At 42.1% G+C, this 13,254-nt stretch overlaps 1 protein-coding gene across 1 annotated transcript in view; it reads right to left on the bottom strand.

The window, feature by feature from the left end:
• The window catches only part of Col22a1 (collagen type XXII alpha 1 chain), a 208,664-nt gene that overhangs the window by 47,988 nt on the left and 147,422 nt on the right, over positions 1-13,254 (bottom strand). Inside the window, exons 45-46 of the mRNA XM_032890864.1 lie at positions 9,983-10,036; positions 2,512-2,565 (exon numbers count right to left, since the gene is read on the bottom strand). Of these exons, the coding sequence (XP_032746755.1) occupies positions 2,512-2,565; positions 9,983-10,036 (108 nt within the window). The remainder of the gene's footprint in view (positions 1-2,511; positions 2,566-9,982; positions 10,037-13,254) is intronic.

Raw genomic sequence — 13,254 nt, forward strand, 5'->3', positions numbered from 1 at the left:
TGAAATAAATAACCAATCTAGAGTTTGCCTCCTAAGCCCAGTGACACGTTTGGTTGAAGACTGGCCATAGATGGTCTCTTTTTCATGTAACTTTAGTGACTGTAGAGAAAGTGACTCATGATATTTATAAAAATGAGTATGTCTTGAAAGAGTATTTGTTTCAAAATTATTGAGGTGGGGAACGAAATATGGTAGTGGCTTAAAATGCAGATAAAAACAAGAGGGGTGGTATATTAAAGCTCTTACATCTAAATGAAACAGGAAAAATATCTTTATTATACTTCTTACAGATATACATATAGTGTCCCACTAAATAAGAACTAAAAGAAAATTAAATGAGCATGTATATTTACACAGAATTATTACTTATGCAAAGCTGGGTTCCAGGATATCTTCTCAAGGACATCAGAACTCAGGTACTTCTAGGTCCATGTGCAGATTGATCTATGTCTCATACCACCTGTTCATATACTTTAAATTATCTCTGGACTACTTTAGTAAAAGAAAGAGTTGTTAACACATAAGCAGTAACTCCTAAAAATATTTTCAGTCATGGTTTATTCTATGAATATTAAGACCAAGGTGTATACATGGATGGCTTCAGCTACATATGCAGCAAAGGATTGCCATATCTTAAATCAGTGGGGGAGAGGTCCTTTATGGACCTATCTTTATTCTGTTGAGGCTTGCTGTCCCAGCATAGGGGAATGATAGAGGGGTGAGGCAGGAGTGGGTGGGTGGGTGGATGGCGGAGCATCATCTTAAAGGCAAATAGGAGGGAGGATAGAATGGGGATTTGGGAGGGAGTGCTGGGAAGGGGGACAACATTTGAAATATAAATAATTAAATAAAGTAACAAATAGGAGAAAAGGCTAATTCTCTCTCTCTCTCTCTCTCTCTCTCTCTCTCTCTCTCTCTCTCTCTCTGAGTGTGTGTGTGTGTGTGTGTCTGTGTGTGTGCTCATGCACATGTATAAGCATGTATGTATAGGCCAATGAATAATCCTCAGTACCACCCCTTAGGTACCATCTCCCTTAATTTTTTGATATGAGATTTCCCGTTGCCCTGGGATTTGTCAAGTAGACTACACAAACTAGCCAAAAACTCCCAAGGATCCCCTGTGTGTTCCATCCTAGTGCTGGAATTACAAGTGCAGGCCACAACTGGTGAACTTGTTAATTTTTTTTTCTTTACATGAAAGTGACTGAGAATGCAGATTAAAACAAGAAAGATGATATTGTAAAGCTTTTATATCTAGATGGAACATAAAAATGATCTTTTTATACTTCTAACTTGCAGAAGTGCGTATAGTCCCATTAAAGAAGAAAGTAAAGAAAGTAAGAGTCGAACTCATACTTCATCTGTGCCTCCTTAACGCAATAAGCTTGGAATAATTTAATTATGATATCAATATTTTGATAATAATACAGAAATAATCTATTTCCACATGTGAAGTCTCTTGTGAGTTTCAGAGTGGGCCGTCCACTCTTTGCAATGTGGAGTTCAGCATCTAACATTTAATTTAGTACAACAAAGTTAAAATACAGAACACCACCAAAGAAATTCTCTCTCTCCTACCCCTCAAAACCTAAGGCTGGAAAGCACAAACAATACTCAGTACAAAGCATAGAGTGTTGCTAACACACCACCCTTGCATGATAACCCAGACTCCTTTTCTTTCACCAAATACAGGGGAGCAAAACTAAGCACATATCTCATGCGGTTGGCTGCATAAGACTCACTGGCTCAGAAGCTCACCCTCCACTCACTTGTAGCAATATGCCCTGAGGGCAGGATTCACCCTTGTTCATTTTGTATCTCAGATTCTGGAGTCTGTGCCTAGTAGGGAATTGGTTACTGTGAGCACTGGGACTAGATGCAGAGAAGTGTAAAAGCAGAAGGGGGGGCAATGGTTCGGGTAGTAAAAGGCTAGAGAGGGGTAATGACAGAAGTGGAGACAATCTACAACAGCCACTGTGCAAGCAGTAAAGCTGTGTGGGATCGGCCAGCACTACTAGTTGGGGGACAGTGGAAAAGCACTATTCCAGATCCACAGGAAGAAGAGTTTCAGTACTGGTGCCATTCTCCTGTGTGTTAGGAGAGGGGTCTAGCTAGCCTGAGTGGGCACTGATTGGCTCAAGGAATGCTACGAAACATTTCAAATATTGTCATGAGAGTATAAAAAAGGGCTCAAGAAGTGGTAGGAGGGATAAAGAGATGTTTCCAAGAGAATGAAAAGCTTTCATAAGGGAGAAGCAATCAGGGCAGAGAGCGGGAGAAAACGGAAAGCTGCAGGCTCCACAGACAACTGGGAGATGGAGAGAGAGAGAGAGAGAGAGAGAGAGAGAGAGAGAGAGAGAGAGAGAGAGAGAGAGAGAGAGCAAGATTCAAACATTCCTCTGCAGGCACAGAAGAGGCAAGGGTAGCATTGGACACAGCGTATGGACAATCTGAGTGAGGCCTTTCTTAGTGTTACAGTGTGAGCTCCTCCATGACAGAAATTGGCCTTACCTGATCGCCTTTCTGTCCCACCTCACCCTCTGCACCAGGCTCTCCTTTGCTTCCCTTGGAAGGAAAACAGAAAAGACAAGTCAAGTCAGAAAATTTCACTAGAGCTCCACTGCAAATACAAAAGTATGCTTTAGAGTTTTTATCAATTCTTCAAATTCTCAAACCATTGCTGCCAACCATGGTAATAGACAGAATATGCCCTGCTTGAAAGATTGCTGGTAAAATTGTTTAGCTGAGGTCCAAGTCCACCGAGGAGAGCATAAGGAAACAAATGGGGCTGAGAGGAATTCAGTTCTGCGCCTGGTATGCCACTCCTGAATCTGGACAGTGATGGATGGAAGATATCATGGATAATGGTCCTAGATGATATCTGTAGCCATGGTAAGAGGTGGATTAGAAGGCCTAAGATGAGGGAAAAAGAGTATCAAGAGGAAAATGAGGTCTTCCAGGAGGGTGAGACAGAGGCAGAAATGAACATCAGTAGGTCTTGAAGAGCAGATGTGCAAGAAGGGTAGAGTTGAGATCTTGTAGGCTTTTTCCCATCCACTTTGGTAGATCCACTGCTGTCATCCTTGTTCAGTTCATGTTTGACAATCATGTTGGTATTTTCTTTTTAATTATTTTTTGAGATAGATTTTCATAATGCTCAAACTGACCTCAATGTCATACACAGATGAGGATAACCTTCAACTCTTAATTCTTCAGCCCCCACAAGTGATGGCATACGGATGTGGCCACTTCATTCAGTTTACTTAACAAGTCTTTTGCTTTTGGGGATTTTGGTTTTTGGGTTTTTGTTTTGTTGTTCTTGTGATTGGCTGGTTGGTTGGTTTTGTTTTGTTTTTGAGATAGTTTCTTAAACTATAGCCCAGGCTGTCCTAGAACTATGTACCACAATTTGACCTTAAACTCACAGTGTTGTTTCCATATTGCATCATGACTACTGAGAACACAGGTGCAAGCTGCTACACATGGCTTTTGTTTTATTGTTTTTTCTAAGACAGGCTTTTATGCTGCATCAAAGGCTGGCCTGAAACTTACTCTATAGCCTAGCCTGGGCTAAAACTTGGATCACCATTCCTGCCTCTGCCTCCCAAGGACTAAGATTGATGAAGTAAGCCACTATACCAAGTGTACTTACTATATTAACAGCTGTATTTCACTAAACTTTATTAAATAGCAACATTTCCATTTCTTTAAAATAACCTACTGGGATTGATAATGACACTCTATCCCACAGTCCCTATGGGGACTATGCTAGAAATTGTTGTTTATAAAGTGCTAGGTGCCATTGTTTAGAGGAAGGAAGGAAACCGTTCACAGGGAAAGAATAATTCCATCATCTTTGAATGCTCTTCCCTCTGCACCCACAGTATAATCAAAGAAGTGTCCCAGAGCTGTACACTGCCTCACTGACATTCAGGGACAATTGGCCTTAAAGGTAAATGTATTCTTTTCAAATACGAGCCTTCAGTCTAGCTGTGGAGTGGTTTCAACATTCAGCTGGTGACAATAAAAATGGCAGCAGCTCAGGATCCCCATAGTTGTCTCTGTCTCCATGCCCACTACAGACGAAGATCTGCACAAACACGGCCGCCGCCAAACATGACTCATTTCCTTCCAGGAAGGGATTTGACATTTCTGGAGTCCCTGCCCCACTGGGCATTCAGTTAGGGCTTTAAAAGACCCTGTTATGTCTAACTTTGGCTGTAAGCTGAAGTCATGGCTGAGTATGTAAAACATCTAAGACATCGGTCTCAGCCATTGACCTCAGACTGCAGACTGATAAGAAATCTGGGCTAAGAACAGTGGCACCAGCTATAATCCCTGCACTTGGGTGGGGAGGGCAGGAAGTAGAGGAGTTTAAGGTACTTTTCATTTACATAGTGAGTTTCAGAAGCATCTTTGCAAAAAATTTTTTAAAAAGAATCAGTGAATAATTAGGTTTAATCAGCCACCTAAGGTCACAGAACATGAAGAGTAGAGTCTCAAGATATCTGACTAACAATTGTCCAAGTAACCTCTTCCCAACCAAGTCATTTTCCTGACTCTTTCCTGGGGCTAGGATGCCTGGTTTGGGTGGTTCATGGTTTCTTGAGATTTGATGATAGTGGAGAAGGCAGATCAACCATGTGAACGGCAGATGAGGTACATGATTGTACCTTGGATATTCAAAAGGCGGATCTAAATCCCATCTTCCCAGGGCTTTTATCCCTGCAAAGCTACAGGACCATTTTACTAGCCCAGTTCTCTTTAGATGTTTATTAAGTACACTTTCCAAGGGCTCCTTTCTCACTTCTCAACCTAGCCATACACAAAGAACCTGATTCCATAGCATGAATGAATGAATGAATGAATGAATGGGGAACCATATCATTCCACATGTACACATTTTACTCTTGCCTAATTGCGACCAAACAGCCTGACAGAAAGAAATGAATTATTTATTGTAGCTCATATTTTCAGAGATATCAATCATAATGGTAAAGGGATCAGAAAAATGTATATCAGAGAAGCCATGAAATAAAGAATGGGGGTATAAGAAGGATCTGGGATGAGGCATTCTCCAAGGGACTGATAACCTGCTTTTTCACTGCTGTGTCTTATCACAGCAATAGAAAAGTAACTAATATACAAATATTCTGCCTATTTATTGCCAGGAACTCAATTAAAGCCTTTCTTGGATCCTAGTAATCATCTCTCTGGAATTTAATAAACACAGGGTAGGGGGTGCCTCTTTTTCTCAGTTTTCGCTGGAAGGAGACTAACATAGGCAGCAGTCTGGATCACAGGCACAAAACTACCCCTGTGATAAAGACCGGAGATATTTGTGTATGCCTCTTAACCTTCTGATGATCACACAGGTATCTGACCCATTTGGAGTGAATGTGGTTGATGAACGGGGTCACAGGTCCTCGATCTTAGTACAGATTAGCACTTCCTGAGATGCATATTCATGCTGAACTCAACCATACAGACTAGCTACCTAAAACTGAGGTTGTCTTGTCTCTCCATCCTCCCACACGGGCTGCGGTGAACACTGTATTCTGAATCAGCAACTAAAATACACCTCCTCAGGAGGTATCACAGGCTACCTCTTGCCCCACTGACACTGCTTTCTTTAAATTCCTCTACTCCCCTCCTGACATTTGTCTGTGCTTGTTATTAAGCCCAATGACCTAAGCTCCATGAGGACCACCATCAGTCATGTGTATTAAATGCTTCCTACATCCTGGGGTTTGAAATTTTTTTTTTGTTTGGTTCTCAAGACATTCTTCACTGCTTAGATTTTACGACTAGAGTTAAAATCATGGTTTGGGCTACGAAATGCAGGAGCAAACCACCTGTCCAGTCAGCATCTTTAAATAACAAACTGACGATTCAGAGAAGCTGACAAAATGTCCGATTAATGTAATTAGGAAGTCAATCCGTTCAGGTAACAGAAGGCAGGGGAATTTGGAGAGGTACCAGCTTCCAAAGTCAACCTTATGTCTGCCAATGTAAGAGCCTCCAGCCACTCTCTCTTCTCTGTGTGCTTCTAGAAAAAAAAAAAAAAAGCCTGAGTTCTGAGTTCTCCCTGTATGACTTGACTTGGAAGGATGATGTTAAAGGAAACATGTAGTGATAATTCCCCAGGACTGAGCACATGTGAGTAGAAATGTGCGAGCTTATAAAGACAGCATGGAGCAAATGGCCCTGGTGACCTCTGAAGGATGAGGTTCTTGGATACTAGCTGACAAAAGAAACAGCAGTGTTACCTCAGAATTAACTGGAACCTTTCAGAGGGTATGTGTGCTCTCTGGGGTATCTCTGGATCCATTTGAGGGTCCCATTAGACCCATGCATGACCTGTTTAAAGATATAAACTGAGCAGGAAATAAAATCCTTCTCAGAGGCAGCTGTTAAACCATCGTTACCAAAAAGAGAAGCTCTTGCAGCTAAATGCAGAAGCATGCGTTCCCAGGGTTGTCACCATGACTGCCATCTTTTTCTCTGTTCTTCCTTTACAGGGTTGGCAAACATCACAGCACATAGTCCCTGGGACCTGCCCCGCTAGTTTCTAAAACCAGGATGGAGCTCTGGAGCTACCCATGGTGCTAAGTTCCACAGCCTCACCCCCACCTTTTGCAGACAGCTTCTGTATAGAGGCAAGCAGGATGAATCATAGGAAATACTTGCCAGATAATGAGTCACAGCTGCAAACCAAGGAGTCAGGCCTTCTTGGCAATGCAGGGAGACCAGTGGAGACCCAAAGCCCTCAGTGACCAAAGGATGCTAAGAGTGGTCATTGCCTCTCTGTCATGGGGAACATTTTCTGCTAGCAAACTCATCTGTGTGCTCAGAAATTTTGCAAAGATACTGTTTGATGGGCAAGGATACACAGGGAAGGAACGAGTCTGTTTTCTGGAAAGCGCCATGGAGCAAGAACCAAGACACCAACCTGCCTGTGATCAGAGGAGAAATCAAGTCCTCCATGACTCATTCACTGACAGTACACAGTGACAAGGATAGGTTTTTATCCCAGCAGTGTTGCTGCAGGCCACAATGAAAGAGTGCTGTTCTCCAATGGGAACTGTTCTAGGTGCTGGTGTTGGTGTTGCTACTGGAGCAGCTACAAGTAAGGTTATTTCAGGGCTTGTAGGTCAACTTCAACTATACTATCTGCAGCCTTGGTTTCTGGCATCGTGTCTTGCTAAACTCTGATTTCTTTATCTATGATATCAAACACTTTCCCTCGCCGGATCATGTTCAGCACTATAGGAGACCATATCATGTAGGCGGTAGCCTCGCCCTTAGAACACCTCTATTGTGGGGGTTGTCTGTGAGCCCCAAAGACTTTTCAAGGTCACCACCACGTATCTACTGGAGAAACAAGAGCTCTGGCTTTCCAGCGCAGCACTAAGTTTTGATCTTTTGCTGGCCATCGCTCTTTCAAAATATTTAAAGAGTACCCTCCTTTGGAGTGAATAGTAGGAGAACAAGAAGGGACACAGTACCCCAAAACACTTGGGCTTCCTGTTGGGTAGAGATGACAGGGGAAATTGTCTGTTTTCAATGCAGGGAATGCACTGGCTTGATTGATTTGCTTTTGTTTCTCTGGATAAAGGCTCCTACTTGTCAGAGGCTATGCCTGGAACTCACCACAATGGCAGCAAAGGTCAACTGTGGAACAGCTGACATAACGTCTCTGAGTTCTCCAGGGGAATGCATGAGCCTTCTCTGCAGATTCAGAGAGGGAGCCTCATGTGCATTGAGCAGTAGCACATTCAGTGATGCTACTTTCTTTGTACTGCTCAATGTCAAACTGCCCTTGGCACAATCTCTGGGTCTGTGTTCAATGAAAACTAATAACGTCAATGTTTGAAGCCAGATTCTTTACCTGCATCAAAACCATCTAAACCTTGACCAAGTATATGTATAGATCACAAACAATAGTCATTTGAACCTGCCGAGCAGGGCCTAAGAGACCTGGGGAGTTCTCCTCATGACCCATCCTCTGGTTATAACCAGACTATCTATGTTTATCTCGTTTGATTTATTGCTTTGTGATTGTAATAATATGCACTTCTGGGAGCTCTGGATGTTCATGCAGAGGACCTGGGCTCAGCTGGTAGTATTTATATGACAGTTTACAACTATCTATACCTCTAGGTCCAGAAGTTCCAGTGAAATCTTCTAGGCGCCACAGGTACTTCATACATGTGGTGTACATACATGCATTCAGGCAAAATACTCATATACACAAACATAAATCTAAATGAAGTCAGTGTCATATTGAAGGGCTGGGTCTGAGGCAAGGGCTGGGTTTAAAGACTAAACATTTACCTTTAAAATTATTGTTTTAGGGGTTGGGGATTTAGCTCAGTGGTAGAGCGCTTGCCTAGCAAGCGCAAGGCCCTGGGTTCAGTCCCCAGCTCCGAAAAAAAGAAAAAAGAAAAAAATTATTGTTTTATACGTATTCATTTATTTATTTGGGGGGTTCACATACCACATCCCATCAGGGGATGGCTTTCAGGAATTAGGAGCCTCCTTCCACCATATAGGTTCCAAGTTTCAAACTCAGATCATCAAACTTGGCAGCAAACACTCTTATCCACTGAAGCCATCTTGCATTCCAAGCAATTTGATTAAAAAAGAAATCAGTACCCGATATTAAAACATACCCCAAAAGCCATAGCCCAAAAATCTAAAATCAAGTGAGAGAATCAAAAATGAAGAGAATTTCAAAATGTAACCAGAGAGGGCCTCGAACCACCTAGGACTAAACAAAGGCTAGTCTTGCCTTTGTTTAAATTTTGGTTTGATTTTGTTTTGGTTTTTTTTGCATGTTTGTTTGTTTGCTTATTGTTGTTGTTGTTGTTGTTCCTTTTGGTCTACCATATTCACTTCAATCCAAATGGTATTGCATTAAAATATTATTTCTATCTTCATTACTGAGGTTTCTGGCTTCCTCTAAGATTTTGATATGTACTATCTTTCTGGCCCTTCCACGGGCTATGTCCCCAGGGGATGAAGGAACAAATAAACAGACCAAGAGTCTGTAAGTTACCAAGTATTGATGACAGCATTTTACCTTCAGTTGTCATGGTGACACTCCTCAGTTTATTAAAACAGAAAGGAAGAGACATAAAGAAACTTTCCTAAGGTCATAAGCCAAGAGTCCAAGCCCATGTCTATCTCTTGACCTCAAATCCCTATGATCTACACTATTAGAAGAGTGACACTCCATTCAGACAGGACAGAGGAAGAGATACAAAGAGAAACAAAGAACCAATCCTCCCTCACTATTAAGACTGAGGCCACAGAGACCAGAGAGAACTCACTATCAAGCATCAAGCGGTCAAGAGTAGGAAGTAAGTCATGATCCAACCCAGCTCTGTGCAGTCTCTTCTTATAGCTGAATGCTATACCAACAGCTTGTGGCTACAGGTCAGTAACACTTGTTCCAGCAGGCAGAGAGCATTTCCCTGCCTGCTCTTTGATTGAGATCATGCTTCTCTCCTCCCTGGTGGCCACTTCCCATCTCTGTGGCTTCACATAGCTTACTTTAAATGTATGCCTTGTATTCCCATGAGGGTAGCAGAGCTCACTCATATTTATGAAGCACTTGGCTTACTGCTTTTTAATCGATCACCAGTTTTTTACGCATCCTATAATTCAGTTCTAGCACTCCTCTGGAAACTGTTTTATTCTATGCAATGAAGTTGAAGTGTCTGACACAGAATTCATTACTATCCAGTAAGCTCCACACATTTCAGTGCCACTGATGGTTATACTGCGCATCCCACATATTTGCAGAGGGGAAACTGAGGCTCTCTGGCTATACTTAGCTTTCCAGATCACTAGACAGTCAGAAACACAACCTGGAGCTGGACTTCCCAGATGTTAAGTCTATTGAGCAGTACTTGCCTCAAACTTAGATGAAGCAGTGAAGTAAGAGAATATATGGTGTTTAATGAGATTCACTGACCTGTGGTCCAGCTACTCCTGGAGGCCCAGGGAGGCCTTGGGCTCCGGTATCTCCCTGTAATACAAAATGATGTAAAAATTAATTAAATAATAATTCTGAGAAAAAGCTCAAGTTGAAATTATCGCCAGGCATAAGCAGCCAGATTCTTCCTCACATGTGGGCAAGGGATATAGGCAAACATGCTTTCAAACATGGCCATGAAATCATAGGTCCAACTACCACTAATATGTCTAGCTAGTAGTAGGAGACGATACCCAGTTACCACGGTGGACCAATACCCCCTCGTTGCCACATTCACAGAGTTGATCTGTGACTAGCAGACTATGATGGAAATTAACAGTGTACAGCTTTTCCAGTAAGGGTGAGCAATGTCAGCTCCCACCCTGTACTGCCTCTTCCACCCTTGCTCCTTGTCCAACTCTTCATCCTAGGAGACCCAGCTTCCTAGTCTCCATTACACTGGACATTCATGTGGGAAGAGGGACTGGGACAGTGTGAAGCTCAGCACAAAACGCAAAGCCCTTGACTCACTGTCACACAAAACTTAAAGGAATTATAAACGGGCTTGAGAGCCACCATGGGAAAGACCTGATCCAGAACAAACAATCCTAGCCATGTACATCTATTGTTTTCAGCACTAACAAATATCCAATGCGATCAGGGTAGAACATTTTGCCAGATTGAAGGGGAAGAGTCTCCCTGAGTGTGCCCATGTGCTTGACATGTCCATATACATGCAGAATTAAGAACATCAGTCATTTTGATGGTTGTTCTTGCTTTTAACACATGGAAGAGGGGCTTCCAAGATGGCAGGATGGGGATCATAGATGCCCACCAGCTCCTGCCAGGAGGAAAAGAGCAGAGTGGTTCTTTAGAATGGCTTTAGTTCTGATGCTGTTGCTATTGGTTTTCAACCAAAAGGATGCCTATCTTGCCGCTGCCCCTGTGATGGAGTCCTGAAAGGATTTATCTAAAACTGTCCCTAAGTGATGTGGAGCTGTCACCGGAGAGCCACCTACTGGCAGCACCCCAAAGTGAGGGCCCCTGAGAGTAACTTAAGAGGCTGTCTTTCTTCTCTTTTCTTTTCTCTTTCTTCCTTCCTTCCTTCTTTCCTTCCTTTCTTCCTTCCTTCCTTTCTTTCTTCTTTCCTTCCTTTCTTTCTTCTTTCCCTCTCTCATCTTTACTTCTTTTATTTGTTTTAAAACTCATTGTTTACTGTGCAAAGTAATGGACATCACTGTTATATTTTTATATCCATAGGCCATTATACTTTATTTATATGTATCCATCCATTGCCCTTCCCTGCCCTCAAACCCCTGGTCTCCTTCCTCTTGCAGCAGCCCTGCTTCCATGTTGCATATATTCCATCACTGTTTCCTTTCCCCTGCCCCCTGTCACTTTTGAACACTTTCTCCTGTCTCCTTTCTTCTTGCAGACCTACAAACTAAATTTAAAAGTTCTTGAGTTTTTAAAAAATAAGACAGGAGAAGGAAGCATCCAAATATGTTCACTTCACAGACTATACAGAAGAAAAATCTATAAACATCTAAGGTTTCCCACTTCATATGCTATAAAATACTTCATGAGAAATATCACAAATACGTTTGCTTTGAAGACTTGATCACTTGAGGAATTGATCAAGGGGAAGTGTCCTTAGACAAGTTGGTTCTAGGGTGTGTTTTAGGACCCTTCCCAGAGACCAGAGCATATAGATGGATGTGTGGGATCTTGTCATACATATACAGGCTAACTGCACCTACATGTTTGGACTTCTTTATGGGAAACATATGGTACTAGAGGCACCAGAGAGAAAATAAAGATTATATTTCATACCTATGTTGGTATCTGTCCCATATAAATATGGAATACAGTATCAGTTGGGAAGTTGACTTTCTTTTTTGATAATAAGAGAAGAAACCATCCCCTAATCCATTTCCAGAACAGTTATTTTGGATAACATCATTGTGAAATGTACACAATTCCTTTTCAAAGTTAAATGGAGTTTTTGGTAGACTTACAACCTTTCTCCAGGGTCATCTCTGAAATACAATCAGCACGGAAATTGCCCTAACTTCAAATGGCTATAGAATATTAGCATAATCCATACTTCAACTTTCAGAGCTTCCTCCTGTCACACGGAAGGGGATTTCTCTGTCTCAACTCTAGATAAAGCAAATCAGCTGATCCATGGTTACACTTACCAGGTAAATATAAGGCAGGGATGTATGAAAAATGCTGCCATTGAGTCCTCTCATTAAAGGGCTTACTGCAGTTTATCTTGAGAAAATGCCTACAGTGGGTGTTTAGCTCATTCGTTTATATGATGTGGGGATTCACTTTGCCTTAGCAATCTCTTAGCATATAGCCTGCAGTGTGTAACACATTCTGGTGGATGTTTACTCAGTATCGAAACTGTTTTTCTTTTCTGTGTTGGTGGAGAGTTTTCCATTGCTGTCATGAGATTTTGCTCTCAATTTTACCTTCCATTCTGGGAAAACTACCTAAGCACCAATTCAAGGTCTACTGTGGCAACTAGAACAGACGAGATGACTCCAAGTTGGATGGAATGAAAGGAGGCAGTGGAATGAACTCCATGAACTCCATGAGAAGCAGAACTCAAGCTTTTTATTTTGGGTCTCTCCAATGCCTACCTATTGACCAACACACATTTTTGTGGAGGAGAGGAATGAAATAATGTCCCACTATGTATCTGGACTGGAAATAAGATCCTCTTCTGCTGTCTCACAATCACTGAAGTCACAGGTGTGTGCCACTGGGTCTTGGGACACACTTACAAGAGTCTCAAAATTAGGTGGTCACAAAGTGAATATCTGGGTATGAATGGGAGAGGTAGTTTATAGTCGACATTAGAAGAACACATTTGGACGTTACCCTGAAGGAAGGAATCTTTATGTGCACACTGCTAATAGTTGGCTTATGGGGTGGCCTTAATTGGAGATGTCATCAAATGTCTCAGGATGTATGCAAACCCCAATGGCCTTGGTGCGTCTGAACCTTGCCCTGCCACTAAGTGGGAAATGATTAAAGGGAAAGAGGAATCTCCAAAACAAAATCCAGCTGGTCAGAAGGATACAACTAAATTTGAGTTGATTCATCACCTCTGATCTGCTTCTCTATAAAAATGCTAAAGAGAAAGAACTCTGGAAGGCAGAGTTTGCTCAGAGTTCCCGGATTGCTGGCTCGGAAAAAGGCAGCTTCTGCAGCGACTGGGCTTTGTTTATGTGATAGCAAAAATAGGTCTAAAGATCTAC

Source organism: Rattus rattus, chromosome 1 (assembly GCF_011064425.1).
Source record: "Rattus rattus isolate New Zealand chromosome 1, Rrattus_CSIRO_v1, whole genome shotgun sequence".
NCBI classification, from domain to species: domain Eukaryota; kingdom Metazoa; phylum Chordata; class Mammalia; order Rodentia; family Muridae; genus Rattus; species Rattus rattus.